This window comes from Trypanosoma cruzi, genomic scaffold (genome assembly GCF_000209065.1).
Source record: "Trypanosoma cruzi strain CL Brener 1047053516791 genomic scaffold, whole genome shotgun sequence".
NCBI lineage: Eukaryota > Euglenozoa > Kinetoplastea > Trypanosomatida > Trypanosomatidae > Trypanosoma > Trypanosoma cruzi.
Window position 1 is genome coordinate 108826 of NW_001849435.1, and position 13142 is coordinate 121967.

Sequence of the window (13142 nt, forward strand, 5' to 3'; positions counted from 1 at the left end):
TTAGTTTCTTTTTCTTTTTTAAAAAATCCCTGCGGACTTCTTTTTGTCCGTGCCGTGTCCACTGTCACTGTGTGCCTCCGTGTGTCGTTGGGTGTCCCTCTGCTGGCTGTGTTTCTGAACTGCCCTCATATCTTTTTCTTCTTTTCTGCTAGAGGCGCCGATGGTTTGCGACGACGGTTGTTTGTGCTACCCATTGCGATGGCACGAGGGTGACTGGGTGCCGGCCTCCTGAGTGCCCTCGGAGGGGAGAAGATGGTGTGCGCCGTGCCTCACTGTGAGTGTGGGACGCCACTAGCCGTGCAGAGGGAAGTAAATGGCTGTGCGGTATGTAATTGGATGCACCCCGTCGCTCTCGTTGCCGCCATGTGTGTGCTGAGCGCATGGCAGTATCTTGCGGTGCGAAGTGGATGGCATTGCTTCCGCGTGTGCCCTCGTTCATGTGCTGTGCGGCGGGCATCTCTTCCCCATGACACCGCCCTTTTGTGTGGGACAGTGGAGGGAAGTGGAGATGTGTGAGGGAGTGAGGGTGGCCGTTGTTTCCCCACATTTGCTTCTTCCACACACGTAGCGCCTCTCGGCAGCCTCTCGCAGCACCCAGGCCGTGGATTGAGAGAATGTGAGGGTCTGCTCCAAGTACACGGAGGACGACAAGATGCAGTTCATGACGGCCAACCTGATCGGCCTGTGGTTGCAGCGCATGGAGCACGTGCGCGAGTACACGTTGGGTGTTGCGTTCATGATTGGGGAGGAGAAGCGGCACGACACTGTGGCGCTGTGGGTGTTGCGCGGCCGGGGCATGCCGACGATTGCGAGGGACGTGGAGGACACGGAGCTGTTTGACTGAGGGAGGAGGTGTCGTACGTTGCGGCGCAGTGGGAGCGCATGACGGACTGCGTGTGCTGGAGGGGCGCGTGTTGAAGTGGGCGTGGCGTGCCTGTGAGGGCCTGAGGAGAGGGAATAACAGTTGTAGTGACACTGTGGGGGTGTGAGGAACAGGGCACTGGCGAGGAGCACCTCTTTTTTTGATTGTTGTTGAACCGCGCTCACCTAATTGCTGTGGTGGTGCGTGACTCTCATTGCTGGATGGGACGGTGCGTGGCTTTGTGAATTGTCTCCTTTTGCTTTCACTCTGCGTTGACGGGGAGTTAGTTTGTGCTGAAGGCTACACGCAAGTGACGGGAGTGATGGCGATGATGACTGGCCGTGTGCTGCTGGTGTGTGCCCTCTGCGTGCTGTGGTGCGGTGCCGGTGGTGGTGACGCGTGGCCTGTGTGCTACTGTGCTGATGGTGGAATGGACGACGCGGGGCTTGCGAGGGGAATGGATGGCGAAGTGGTGTTTGCGAGGAGGGACTGCGTGTCGAGTGCTGCCTTACGGGGAGTAGCTGCGGCGGTACCGGCCGGTGAGGACGGCGGCGTTGGTGCAAGCGGAACGCTTAACAGTGATGCAGGACAACCACCGGTCGGTGATGCAGGGAGCGGGACTGAAGCTCAGAGGCAGTGGGGCTGCACCAATGGCTTCATCTTCTTCTGCTGCCGATACAGACGCTGCCAGCAGTACTCCTGTCTCGGGTGCTGGTGGTGGTGTTGGCCCCAAGCAGCAGCCCGCAGTTGTCTCCGGCGTCCAAGACGATCCTCCCGCTGGTGGAAGTGAGGCAGGAGAAAGGGAGGAGGCAGGCTCAGCATGCTGCGGCGAAGAGCCGTCAATGTCGAGTGTGTGCTCCCAACCGCCACAATTTTCTGCGGGGTCGGCAACTCTCACCGTGGAAGAGAGGGATGGAAAGAAAGGCAGCGCGTCAGTTACAAATATTCAGAGCGAGTGGACACAACAGGAACGAGAAGGGCCACACGTGCTCAGGACGGGGGAGAGCGCACGGAGATCTCCAGCACCAGCACCAGCAGAAGGACAAACAGCACATGCGACGCAGCCGTCCGAGGACTCAGCAGAGCATGCGGCTGCACCCAGCTCGGGTCTCACACGGGGCGCATCGAACGGCGACAGTCAAGAGCGAACACCGCAGCTTCAAACAGCGACTGACGCTGAACAGAGTGTGTCCGTGGTACAGGGAGTGCCAGAATGGGCTCAGGAGGACCAGGGGATGTGGTGAAAGGAGCAAAAAGAAATCCGTAATGTTTGACTGGCAGCGCGCACAATGCAGAGCACGCACCTGCGGCTGAAGCACCCGAATGACTGTCTGCTTCAAGCACCAGTCGTTCCCCTGGACATCCGGGCTCAGAGTCTGCTTCAAAGTCGCTCTCTGGAAATTATCGATCGTTTACGACCGGTGCAGCAGAACAGGGAGAAGCACGGCCAATGCCCCTGCGACAGCCAAAACCGCCGGCACAATGAGGTGCAGAGGAGGAAGCGGCACCGGAAAGAAAAAGAAGCATGGGAGGAATTGCCGCCAACAGCAGCAGAAGAAGAGGCGCCAGCAGACCCATCAGAACCGCCACCGAAATCACCACCACACAGCGCACTGCCATCCTCAACGGAAGTTCCAGCGACCATGAAGCCAACAGAAGATCTGCAGAAAAGGCACTGAACCAACAGCGGATGCAAGGCAGAATGCAATAACTGAGGGTCAGGCTGAGACAACTTCACCATATTCTTCTGCGGATGCTGCTGCCGCTGCTAATGACGCTGACGCTGGCAATGCGTAGATTTTGAACGGTGGTTCAGCATCTCATGCCGCTGTGCCGGAGGGAGAACACCAACATGAACGAGAGGATGGCAGCGAGAAAGAAACAACATCATCTACAGCCACAGACAAAACGAATAACCCAGCGGCGCCTGGCGACAGTGACAACATCGATGCGGTTTTCCACATCACCTCCCTTTCTTGTTTCTTGTTACGTGTGCGGTTGCTGCGGTGGTGTCTGTGCATGCATGAAGTGGAGTGCACCGAATGTGGACGAAGGCCTACTGCAAATGAACTGCTTTGTGGTGAATATTGGCTGGACTTCCCGTGGACCAACAATCCGCGTGGTGTGCGGGGATCTCCTTTTTTATTGTTACTTTGCTTTTGTGTTGCTGTGTGCGCTGCACCTTCTTGTGTGTGTGCGCACCCTCCGTGAGGGGTGCAGGCACGACGGACCGCTCTCGCCGCATGTACATGCGGTGGAGCCTTGTGTGCCGCTCCTGTTTGCTTCTCCCTCCTCCATCTGTGTGTTGTTGCTGCGGCAGGGCTGTGTGTGTGTGTGCCTGCTGCCGTGGATTGGAGTGTGTGTCGTGCGTGGTGTGCGGCGTATGGTGCATGCCTGGCTGCTGCCCTCTCCTCATGTGGTGTGTCCTCTGTGTGTGTCTGCCGCACCTCTCGTCTCCCCTGTTGCTCTCCATGTCCCTCACTGTGCAGATCAGCTCCACACCACTGAACGACCACACTCACGATGATGACGTGCCGTCTGCTGTGCGCCCTGTTGGTGCTTGCCCTGTGCTGCTGCTTCCCGTTTGTGCACGCGGGAGACACTCAGCCTAAAGCTGCCGCTTCTTCCAAAACGGCCACAATACCGGCATCAACTATGTCTGGAGCTAATGGAAGCGCCCCCAGTCAATTGACCCCTTCATCAGTGACACCACAGGAGGCCGATCAGCTAGGGTCATCAAGTAATGGGGTCTCTGCGGAACGCGGAAATACTGCGGGAGATGCAGGGAATTCGCCCAGTCCGCATTCGCAATCAAGTGGTGCGCATAATACGGTACAAAGAGAAGGTACGGAAGACACGACAGGGACAAAAAGTGGCACGAGTGCATCCACAGAACAAGCAAATAAGAATGTCGACGATTCTACCGAGGAGACCACTACTACGACCACTGCGCCAGAGGCACCAACCACCACGACCACCACCACTACAACACAGCCACCAAGTACTACGACTACAGAGGCGCCAACCACGACGACGACCCGCGCACCGTCACGTCTTCGCAGAATCGACGGCAGCCTCAGCAGCTCTGCGTGGGTGTGTGCCCCGCTGGTGCTCGCCGCATCCGCGCTGGCGTACACCGCTCTGGGCTGAAGAGGTGTGTGCGGGCTGTGCGTGCCAGCACTCAACCGCGGGGATTTGTGCGTGTGTGTTGTGGTTCACTGTACTAAAATAAGAGGAAATAATGATCTTGTTTTGCTTCACTTGCTTCTGCTGCCGTGCTGTGTGCTCCGCGTTGTGCCCCGCATCCGCCACGTTGAACGCATCGCGGACACACTAATAAGCATGCGCACTGGAGTCCTGGGTTTGTTTTTGTTTTCTTTTTTAATTTCTGCTTTTTAATTATTGTTTTTTATTGCTTTTTTAACTTGTGGTTTGCGGGGCGGTGTGCGAGCTCTGCAATCGTACTGACTCCATCTGTCTCGTGGTGTGTGCGCTGCTGCTGCTGGGGTGCTGCCATTTGTTGCTGTGCGTGGCTGTGCGTGGTGTAGCGGCTGTGTTTCCCTTTTGTTTTTCTCGTGCTGTCGCAGGTTGGCTCCGCAGCGTTAGGCGACTCCACTGTTTGTGATGATGACTGGCCGTGTGCTCTGCGTCCTGTTGGCTCCTGCAGTGATGTGCAGCTGCTCGTGCGTGTGAGTGAGGGCTGCTGCGACGGGGTGCGTGTGCGGCCGCGGGTGATGGCGCGGTGACTGCTGGGCACGCGCGGGGTGTGATGGCTGCGGAAGGTGGACACGTGGCCGGTGGCTCTGGACGAAGGGGGAATGTGAACTCTGAGGACAATAGCAATCAGGAAGAGGAGGAGGGTGGAGGAAACACCGTGGGTGAGGGTCACAATCCCACCTCGGGAGGAGCACTCACTGCTCCGACGAGGCAGGACCAATCCAGCAGCGACCCACTGCGAAGTGGCAATTGCAATCCGTCCGGCACTGGCAGCGCGTCTGCTGCTCGGATGCGTGCAAGTGGATCGGAGTCTTTGGGCGGAGGGCACGCCGCAGGCACAACATCCCCACGCTCCGACGCATCTCAGCAGGCTGCGTGTGGAGTGCATGCTGGTGGCGGGAGGACCTCCCAGGGCAGTCAGGCTTCGGAACAAACCGTCACGGGACAGTCACAGGTGCCGGGGACGGCGAAGGAAGCACCGCAGGGCGATGAAGGAGGAGAACCCGGAGCACAACACGAGGCCGACCAAACCACAAAAATGACTGTGGTGGCCTCTTGCGCGAAAACAGCGGTGGAACAGGAGAGCCGCCAGCGGGATCGCAAGATGCACCACGTCTCTACAGTGGCGGGAATGCTCATTATTATTATTTTTCCCTGCTCTTACCGACATGTCTAGCCACACGATGTCATCAGGGTGACGAGGGGATGGTCGAGCAGCGACATGAGTTTCCTGCTATGAGGCAGCTGCCATTGAGAGAAGCTTTCGGTGCGAAGGTCCTTCTTGATGCCCAGCCGTTGGCGCACAGCCAGCGCGTCTGTAAATTCCGGAAGCAGATGGTGCAGCGTTTTCTGCGGGCTAATTGTTGCGCTTGTGGAGGCTGGCTGATCCTGCGACAGCAGTGATTGCCTCCTGGCACTGCTGCTGCGGTGTCGACCAGCGTCTGGGTTTTGTGCGCAGCGATTTCTGTGCTGTGCGGTGCTTTTTTTGTGTGGGGAGGACTGTGTCGCAGCAATCGCGGTGGATGTCGGGAAGCGGTGGAGGGCGTTCCGGATGAAAGCACCGACAGTGACCGATGTGGTTCGTGTGTCCCACCAGTGTGGCGTCACAGTGCGAACATTTCCTCTTCCGACGCTGTGTGGAGGGCCGTCTCTCCACAGGCGGTGCGTCGGCCTCCCTTGTCGTCGGGGGAACAGCGTCCGTCCCGGTGCGGTGGGATCGTCGTTGGAGCGCATGAAAGCGGAGTGTTCCGGTGAGATGTTGCGGAAACGGCGTTGGTTCGTGCAGTCTCTCACAGTCCAGTACAGGCGACCCCAGAGCTCGGATTCCCCGCACCCTTCCCGTGCAGTGTGTATCCGTTCCTGTTGGTCGAGGGCTTCCTGAGTGATCAGGTGCTTGCCGCCTGGATCTGATGGCCTGGCGCCGCCAAGCAGGTAGTGGTGGGTGTCCTGATGCATGGTACTACGCCAGTTGTTGGTGAGCTGGGTGTTAATGCATGACAGCAGGTCCGTGTGCCGTATGGGTGCTATTCCATGCTCCGTGTATTGCCCGGTTGCCGTGGTCTGCGTCTAATGATCTGCAGGCTCGTTAACGTGTACTCCGCAATGTTCGTAACAAACTGCAGCTGCACGGACCAGCCAGCACGCGTCAGCGACAAGAGACGCTGCCAGATCCGATCCTCTGTCCAGTCGGTATGACTGAGCGGGCCCTTGGTGACGGCGGCTAGAAGGGACTGACTGTCTGTAACCACAAGCAGGGTTTTTGCCTGTGCTGGATACGAGGGGCACTCAGCCTTTCCATGGCCGGGAGCAGTGCACGGGACTCCGTCGTGCGGCTGCATGGGCGTGTGCCGCCGTTGGTACTGACCTTCTCTGTTATCTCCGAGGAACGCGGGGATGAAAGCAGTATGCCAATCCCGGCTGACGTGGGAATGTCAACACCGCCATTCTTCGTAAGTATCCACGGTCCCCAGCGATGACGTTGCACCTTGTCGCGGTGCTGGGCTTTAGTTGCGTATAGGAACTCCGCAGCAGGGCGTTGCTGCGAGCACGACGGAGACCAAGGTGACTTCACCCCCCGAGAAGGTTCCACGCCATGCCCGGTGCGGGGAGGTGAGACGGTCTGCCTGCAGACTGTCGGTCAGAACTGCACGACCGTTTCGCAGCGGCCACTCCGTTGATATCGCCCGTGGCGGTGTCGTTCACAAGAACCCTGGCCCGAGGAGGATGGCTTCATCAATATTTGGCGGCTCAACATTGCAGGCCTCTTGTCCGTGAAAAAGATTGCATTTGCGGCGCGATTGGAGCAGCGTCCACCTGACATCGTTCTTCTGCAGGAAATAAGTAACCGTGTTGACGTGGCGACGAAATTATCTGGCCATAATGACTGCCTTCAGGCCTCACTGGGCGCGGTGGTGGCGTTGCCGTTCTGGTGCGCCACTCTCCACCGTGCGAGCGCCCGTCGCTCCCTGGCACTGACCTCCTGGAGACCATTGCTGTCCGTGTACTTCCACCGGGCTGTCGCAGCATTTGCGTGGCGAATCTCTACAACCCTCCCACAGCAATTGGTCAATAATCCGCATTTATCAATATCGTTTGTCGCTTGTGCCCGAAGCGATTATCGCGGGTGACCCGAATTTACATCGTGAACTCTGGGACAGTCACATATACCATCAAGGACTGGAGGCGATAATTTCGCCGCTGTTCTAATTGATATGGATTTTGGGCTGGCAAATTACCCGACACAGGCAACACGGATCACACATCGTAATGCATTGTCCCCTGACGTGACTGCGTATTGCGCCCTACGCATCCCCCACTGGACATTCGCCCCTTACATGGACTCGGACCACTGCTTAATATCCTACTTGGTAGAGATGGACGATGGCACTCCACGACTAGCAAACACGCTGCCTTGACGGAAGAAAGCCACCTTTGCCCTGCGCAAAGCGGGTTGGCCTGCTTTTACATCGTTGTGTGAAACCCTCCTTGCGACCGCGTCCACATGGTTGGATCCTCGCGGAAGCATCTTACGAGCAGCTGAGCGCCATATCCCGCGCGGCAGCCGTGACAGCTCCAAAAGGATATGGACACACGAAATGGAACAGGCCGAGTCCGCCGCCGAAGCAGCACACGAAGCACACACATTGCCTCACCCGGAGACAGCCTACTTTGAGCCGAATGTACCCGAAAAAAAGGAGGAAAGAAATCAAGCCTTACGCCGTTGCTCCGCTGTGCCTCTGGAATCCCGCGCGAAAAGACTTGGAGCCTCACCCAGCCCGAGCTGGCGATATCTTCACGACATGGCGGCGCCGCACCCTCATCCTCTGGAATCGGTTGTGCTCCGCACTTAGCTTGGCCGCGTATGCGCTCTGCCTCGGCAACAGGCAAATCTGCTTGTCCGTCATTTTGTGCGGTTTCACGTGCCATACCGCCTTATGCTGCTGCTGCTGCTCGCTGCACTCCTTTGGTTCCTGGTGGCTGGGAAATGGATCGGCCTTTCCCACCGTATGAACTTGACGTGACCATCCGTGACTCCTTGCCTGGCTCAGCCCCTGGCCCCGACGACATGTTGAGTGAATTCCTGCACCGTCTCGGCCCCGTCGCGCGTGGCACACTTGGAACGATGATCCACAACCCCTTCGCAAACGGCAGCCTGCCTGGCTCCTGGAAAATGGGAGACAATATTCCTATCCCCAAGCCTGGGAAGGATCCATGCCGCCCAGAGAGTTACAGACCCATCACGCTGCTCTCTGTTTTACTAAAGTTAGCCGAAGGAATGACTCACCGCCGTCTGTCAGCGTTATTGCCGCACCACCCACGTCAACTTCGGATTTGCACCTCCGCGTTCTGTGTCGGACGTGATGGCACTTGTTGTCGACAAATTACCCTTGGATTGAATGAGTTTGGCATTGTGGAGTATGAGCGCCCTGGAGACGACGCCCCCACACGACGCCCTCGTCGCCATCGCTCGCTTGTGGTCTCGATTGATTTTCCGACTGCGTTCGACACCACTGACCATGGGAAGTTATTCTGCATGCTTGACAGACTTCCGCGCCTTGGCCTCGAACCAAACGCTGGCTGCACAACTACCTGCGGGGCCGCTATGTTAGGGTATGCACTCGCGAACAGCACTCCCGGAAACAACTCGCCTCAGCTGGAGCACCGCAAGGCGGCGTCCCGGGACCCCAACTCTTCCTCTGCTGTGTGGATGGTCTGCTGCGCCGCCTGGACAGCATCTATTCTGCCTCCGCTTTCATGTACGCTGACGAACACACACTTGTTGCCTCAGGTGCGGACATCCATGCCTGTGCTGCGGCAATGCGACCGCTCTTGTCTCTTGTGGCCACATGGGCTGCCGAGCACAGCCTAAAAATCAACGTCGCTAAGAGCGAAGCTGCTCTATTCCACATCTCTTCACACACACACGGTCCGACGAGGACATGGTCGATCCCCATCTTGTTAGCGGGAACCTGCGTATTCAGTCACGCCCAGTGCGCTTGCTGGGCACCACGTTCGATCGACTTCTCAATTCTGTTACGCATGCTTCCACCGCTGCAAAGAAGACCATGCCACGCCGCTATCAGCTGCGTCTGGTCGCAGAGGCGGGCGCGTCCCATCACACCATGCGATCCTTTTTGATTGGATGCGTTCATAGTGTGCTATTTCATAATGGCGAGGCAATTGTCCCGTGACTCGCCCCCACACACCTCCATAATACGGAAGTACGGTACCGCGACGGTAGCAAAACATTTTTGGCCTGAGCGCCTCTACGGAAGACACATCTGTCTATTTGGAAGCCAATATTCTTCCGCTCCGGAAGATACTTTGGCGTCGTGCACTCACACAATACGGACGCCATGTATGCCTCCATGATCACGAGGATTTGCGTTCCCTTATCTACTCGCAACCTATGCCTCCGTCCATGCATGGGAAAGCGGCGACATCAATCCGCTTCCGAGAGATGCTGTTATTAATGGATTGCTACGCGTCTGTGACATTATTGGGACACCCCACAACCACATTCGCGCCTCTTGCCCAACATCGAATTTTTCCCTGGGACACTGTGATCTGCAACAACTTGAGATTTTATCAGCCACTGTTTGCCGAAGACGCCTCTGACGATGTCGGGCGCACGGCTTTCTATTCTACTCACTCCTCTTTGGGGGATTGTGATTTTAATTGTGGATGGACAGTCCTTCATATCTCGCTGCACTCGCATCCGGATCCGCTGCGCTATTATATGACTCCACCACGACAAATGATCTCCCTGTGGAGGTACATCGTGCAGCAGCTGGCAGCCTCGCATGCTCATATAGGGCAGACTGCCTTGCGATCGAAAATGTTTTTATACATCTCATACCTCCTTGTCTGGGAGCATCCCAATCGCCCACGCGAATGCTGGAGGAAACGGACTCCCTCTCGGCAATGGAGGCACCCCGCGTTGCCCACCGACCGTGCGAGACCGCGTTACTGAGTAAGTTTGGATTATGCTGCTTTCCTTGGTGAAGCGAGGTCACCCTGTGGATTTTATATTTTCCCATCACACTGCGGTATTCCACGCAGTGAGGCCGCTGACAAACAAGCCACGATTGCACGATCCCTCCCGCAGGACTGCGTCAATGCCTGGCACGTGGAATTCCTTACCGCCGTCAAAAGGTTATAATGGAAGGATGCCCAGGAGGAAAAGGAGGGCGCGCACACCGCGTGACAGGCGCCTGTCGGTGTGGCGAGGACTCTATTCCTGGTGTTGACCCGGACATCGGTCCCCGAGTGGCGGCACTGCGCACAGGCGCGATGCGACTCCTGCCCACTCTTCGACAGGCCTGCACGCGCCCTGCGGATCACAAGGAACCCTCTGTGTCGGTGGCGCCGTCCCTGACTGCGGTGACCGGCCCGCCTCTGCCTCCGCCGGAACCTCTTCCCGACGTGAGCACCGCGACTCCTTGTCGACCAGCGAGCGGCGGATTGACGTTCCCCTGCCCAACCTGCGGCAGGGTGCACTTTTCCGTCCACAGTATGAGGGCACATGCCGGAAGTGCTCAGCCTGGCGTTATAATAGTTTGCGAGGGCCTCCCATGCGGATGCCACAATGGCGCCGCCGTCTTCCTAACAGGCGCCTCGCGCGCAGGTCGCCACCGAAGTTGCCAAGCATGCCAGCAGGCAAGACACGCAGGAAGCACAAACGCGAGCACTCGAGATGGACCAGGCTCTTCCGCCACCGCCTCATCACGGACGCCACGGGCTGCTGATCCCCGACGGACCACGGGAGACTCCGCCTCATCCACTGCGGGAATGCCCTCGTCGTTGGGAACTGGGACTGCGACTGTTTGTGACTGCCCCAGCCCGCACGACGGAATACTTGCCACTTTTGTACGGACGGTTCTTGCGCTACTCACTCGTTATTGTAGCAGCATACAACCAAACAAGATAACAAGCTGCTTTGTGGTGAATATTGGCTGCAATTCCCGTGGACCAACAGTCCGCGTGGTGTGCGGGGATCTTCTTTTTGTATTGTTACTATGCTGTTGTGTTGCTGTGTGCGCTGCACCTTCTTGTGTGTGTGCGCACCCTCCGTGAGGGGTGCCGACACGACGGACCGCTCTCGCCGCATGCGCATGCGGTGGAGCCTTGTGTGCCGCTCCTGTTTGCTTCTCCCTCTTCCATCTGTGTGTTGGTGTTGCGGCAGGGCTGTGTGTGTGTGTGCCTGCTGCCGTGGATTGGAGTGTGTGTCGTGCGTGGTGTGCGGCGTACGGTGCATGCCTGGCTGCTGCCCTCTCCTCATGTGGTGTGCCCTCTGTGTGTGTCTGCTGCACCTCTCGTCTCCCCTGTTGCTCTCCATTTCCCTCACTGTGCAGATCAGCTCCACACCACTGAACGACCACACTCACGATGATGACGTGCCGTCTGCTGTGCGCCCTGCTGGTGCTCGCCTTGTGCTGCCGCCCGTCCGTGTTCGCGTCAGAGTCTGAGACGGCTCAGGTTGAAGATATTGTAAGCGGAACCTATTCACCGTCTCTTGTACCAGGAGCACCACAGCGGGCCATTGTTTCAGAGTCAGGAGCATCACTAGTGCCTAAGCCGGCTGCGAAACCAGAAGTTGACGGAGAAGTTCAGTTGAAAAGTGGCGAAGATGGACAAGGTTTGGCTGGTCCGGGACCGAAAGCAATTGCCGCGTCCAATGAGTTACAGGGAGACGGTGAGGACATTACGACAGTATCACAAAGTCGCACGAGACAGCCGGCAGAAGAAAAAGTTGAGAGCGCCGAAGGCCTTGCCAAGACGACTAAGACCACTAAAATAAAGTCACCAGAGGGAGCATCACCGGGGGATTTGCCAGCGAAGGCAACAGATTTAACACCATCACCGCCAGTGGAAGGACCACTCCCCAATGCAGATAAGGCGCCGGTGCCGCAGCCAGAGGAAGACTCAGTGAGCGCGAAGCCAAACAAAGATTTGGCAGAAGAGGACATCGCCACCACCACAGACACAGATCAGATTGAAACATCTGGCGGTAGAGCCGAATCAACCACAACAACAACCCTCGTTGCCAGCGATAATGCAAATAACGAAGCAGACAGAAGCACTGGAGAAGATATTCCGAACAATACACCGGATTCCGATGTGTCAGGGACAGAAGAAAGGCGGGATGAAAATAAATATAATAATACGAAGAAAACACCGGTCCAAGTCGCGGATATAAAAAGTGTCACGGTGGCGTCTGGCAACAGTGACAGCAGCACCGCGGTCTCTCACACCTCCCCTCTTTTGCTTCTTCTTGTTGCGGCTGCTGCTGCTGTGGTGGCCGCGTGAGAGTGAGTGTGAGAGAGCAGTGCACCGCCCGCACACACACTCGTCCTTCTCTTTCTGTGTGTGTGTCCCCTTGCATGGACTCTCGCCCTCACCTCACCCCACGAGGCACACAATAATGTGCCCATTGTATATATGCATGCACACCCATGCAGGCCCGTTGGTGCTCTCTTTTGCACGACATGCACCGCTGCCGTCCTGCCTGGCTGCATGGGCGGAGCACCGTAACTGTTTCTGTTTTGTTTCCATTGCATTGAGTGGGCGACCTCTCTCTCTCTCCCTCTGTGTGTGTTTTGCTTTACGGGAGTAATGAGAGTGTGTGTGCGCTGGTCGTCCCACGCTTCGGCTTTTTGTTTTGTTTTCCTTTTTGATTTTGTGGTTGAGTGCACCCATTCCGCGGCTGCGTGTGTGTGTGTGTGTGATGATATGAGTAATTTGCGTGTGTGCTATCTGCCTCTCTCTGCCGTTGCTTTCTTCAGACTCTCTTGTGGCGCACAGCTGCTCTGCAAGTATAGGCGCTGACGAACACACAAGCACATGCGCACACGCACACCATTTGGCACACTCTGTGTAGCGGCGTGAACGCTGAGGACGCACGTACTCTGCGGATGCTCACGGCGGACACTATGGGCCCCTGTGTGTTGGCGCTTGTGGTTGCCTTTGGCCACGCTCATATCCATCGTGTTGGAACGGCGGCGTGGTCGTGGGCTGGTGGAGAAATCAGCGGCGAACACGCTGACTTCCACCGCGTGAGCTC

General features: G+C 57.3%; 3 protein-coding genes and 3 pseudogenes across 3 annotated transcripts, besides 6 other annotated features; all 6 read left to right on the forward strand.

Annotated features, from left to right (window-relative positions):
* Window positions 1-3439: a sequence feature (areas not merged during assembly with more than two copies in the genome that could not be assigned to a particular haplotype).
* Window positions 613-948, forward strand: Tc00.1047053508359.9 (annotated as a pseudogene).
* Window positions 1185-2891, forward strand: Tc00.1047053508359.20 (annotated as a pseudogene).
* Tc00.1047053508359.50 (mucin TcMUCII, putative) lies at window positions 3386-4012 on the forward strand (the record flags this gene model as incomplete). The annotated part of the gene is made up of 1 exon (XM_802370.1): window positions 3386-4012. One exon carries the CDS (start codon window positions 3386-3388, stop codon window positions 4010-4012), a length of 627 nt encoding a protein of 208 aa, XP_807463.1.
* Window positions 3440-3591: a sequence feature (haploid, non-Esmeraldo-like haplotype).
* Window positions 3592-4616: a sequence feature (haploid, Esmeraldo-like haplotype).
* Window positions 3794-3862: a microsatellite.
* Window positions 4225-4282: a sequence feature (T-rich).
* Tc00.1047053508359.60 lies at window positions 4487-5257 on the forward strand (annotated as a pseudogene).
* Window positions 4617-13142: a sequence feature (areas not merged during assembly with more than two copies in the genome that could not be assigned to a particular haplotype).
* On the forward strand, window positions 10241-11155 carry Tc00.1047053508359.70 (uncharacterized protein; the record flags this gene model as incomplete). Its single annotated transcript, XM_802371.1, has 1 exon — window positions 10241-11155. The coding sequence occupies one exon, from the start codon at window positions 10241-10243 to the stop codon at window positions 11153-11155; it is 915 nt and encodes a 304-aa protein (XP_807464.1).
* Window positions 11468-12388, forward strand: Tc00.1047053508359.80 (mucin-associated surface protein (MASP), putative; the record flags this gene model as incomplete). Its single annotated transcript, XM_802372.1, has 1 exon — window positions 11468-12388. One exon carries the CDS (start codon window positions 11468-11470, stop codon window positions 12386-12388), a length of 921 nt encoding a protein of 306 aa, XP_807465.1.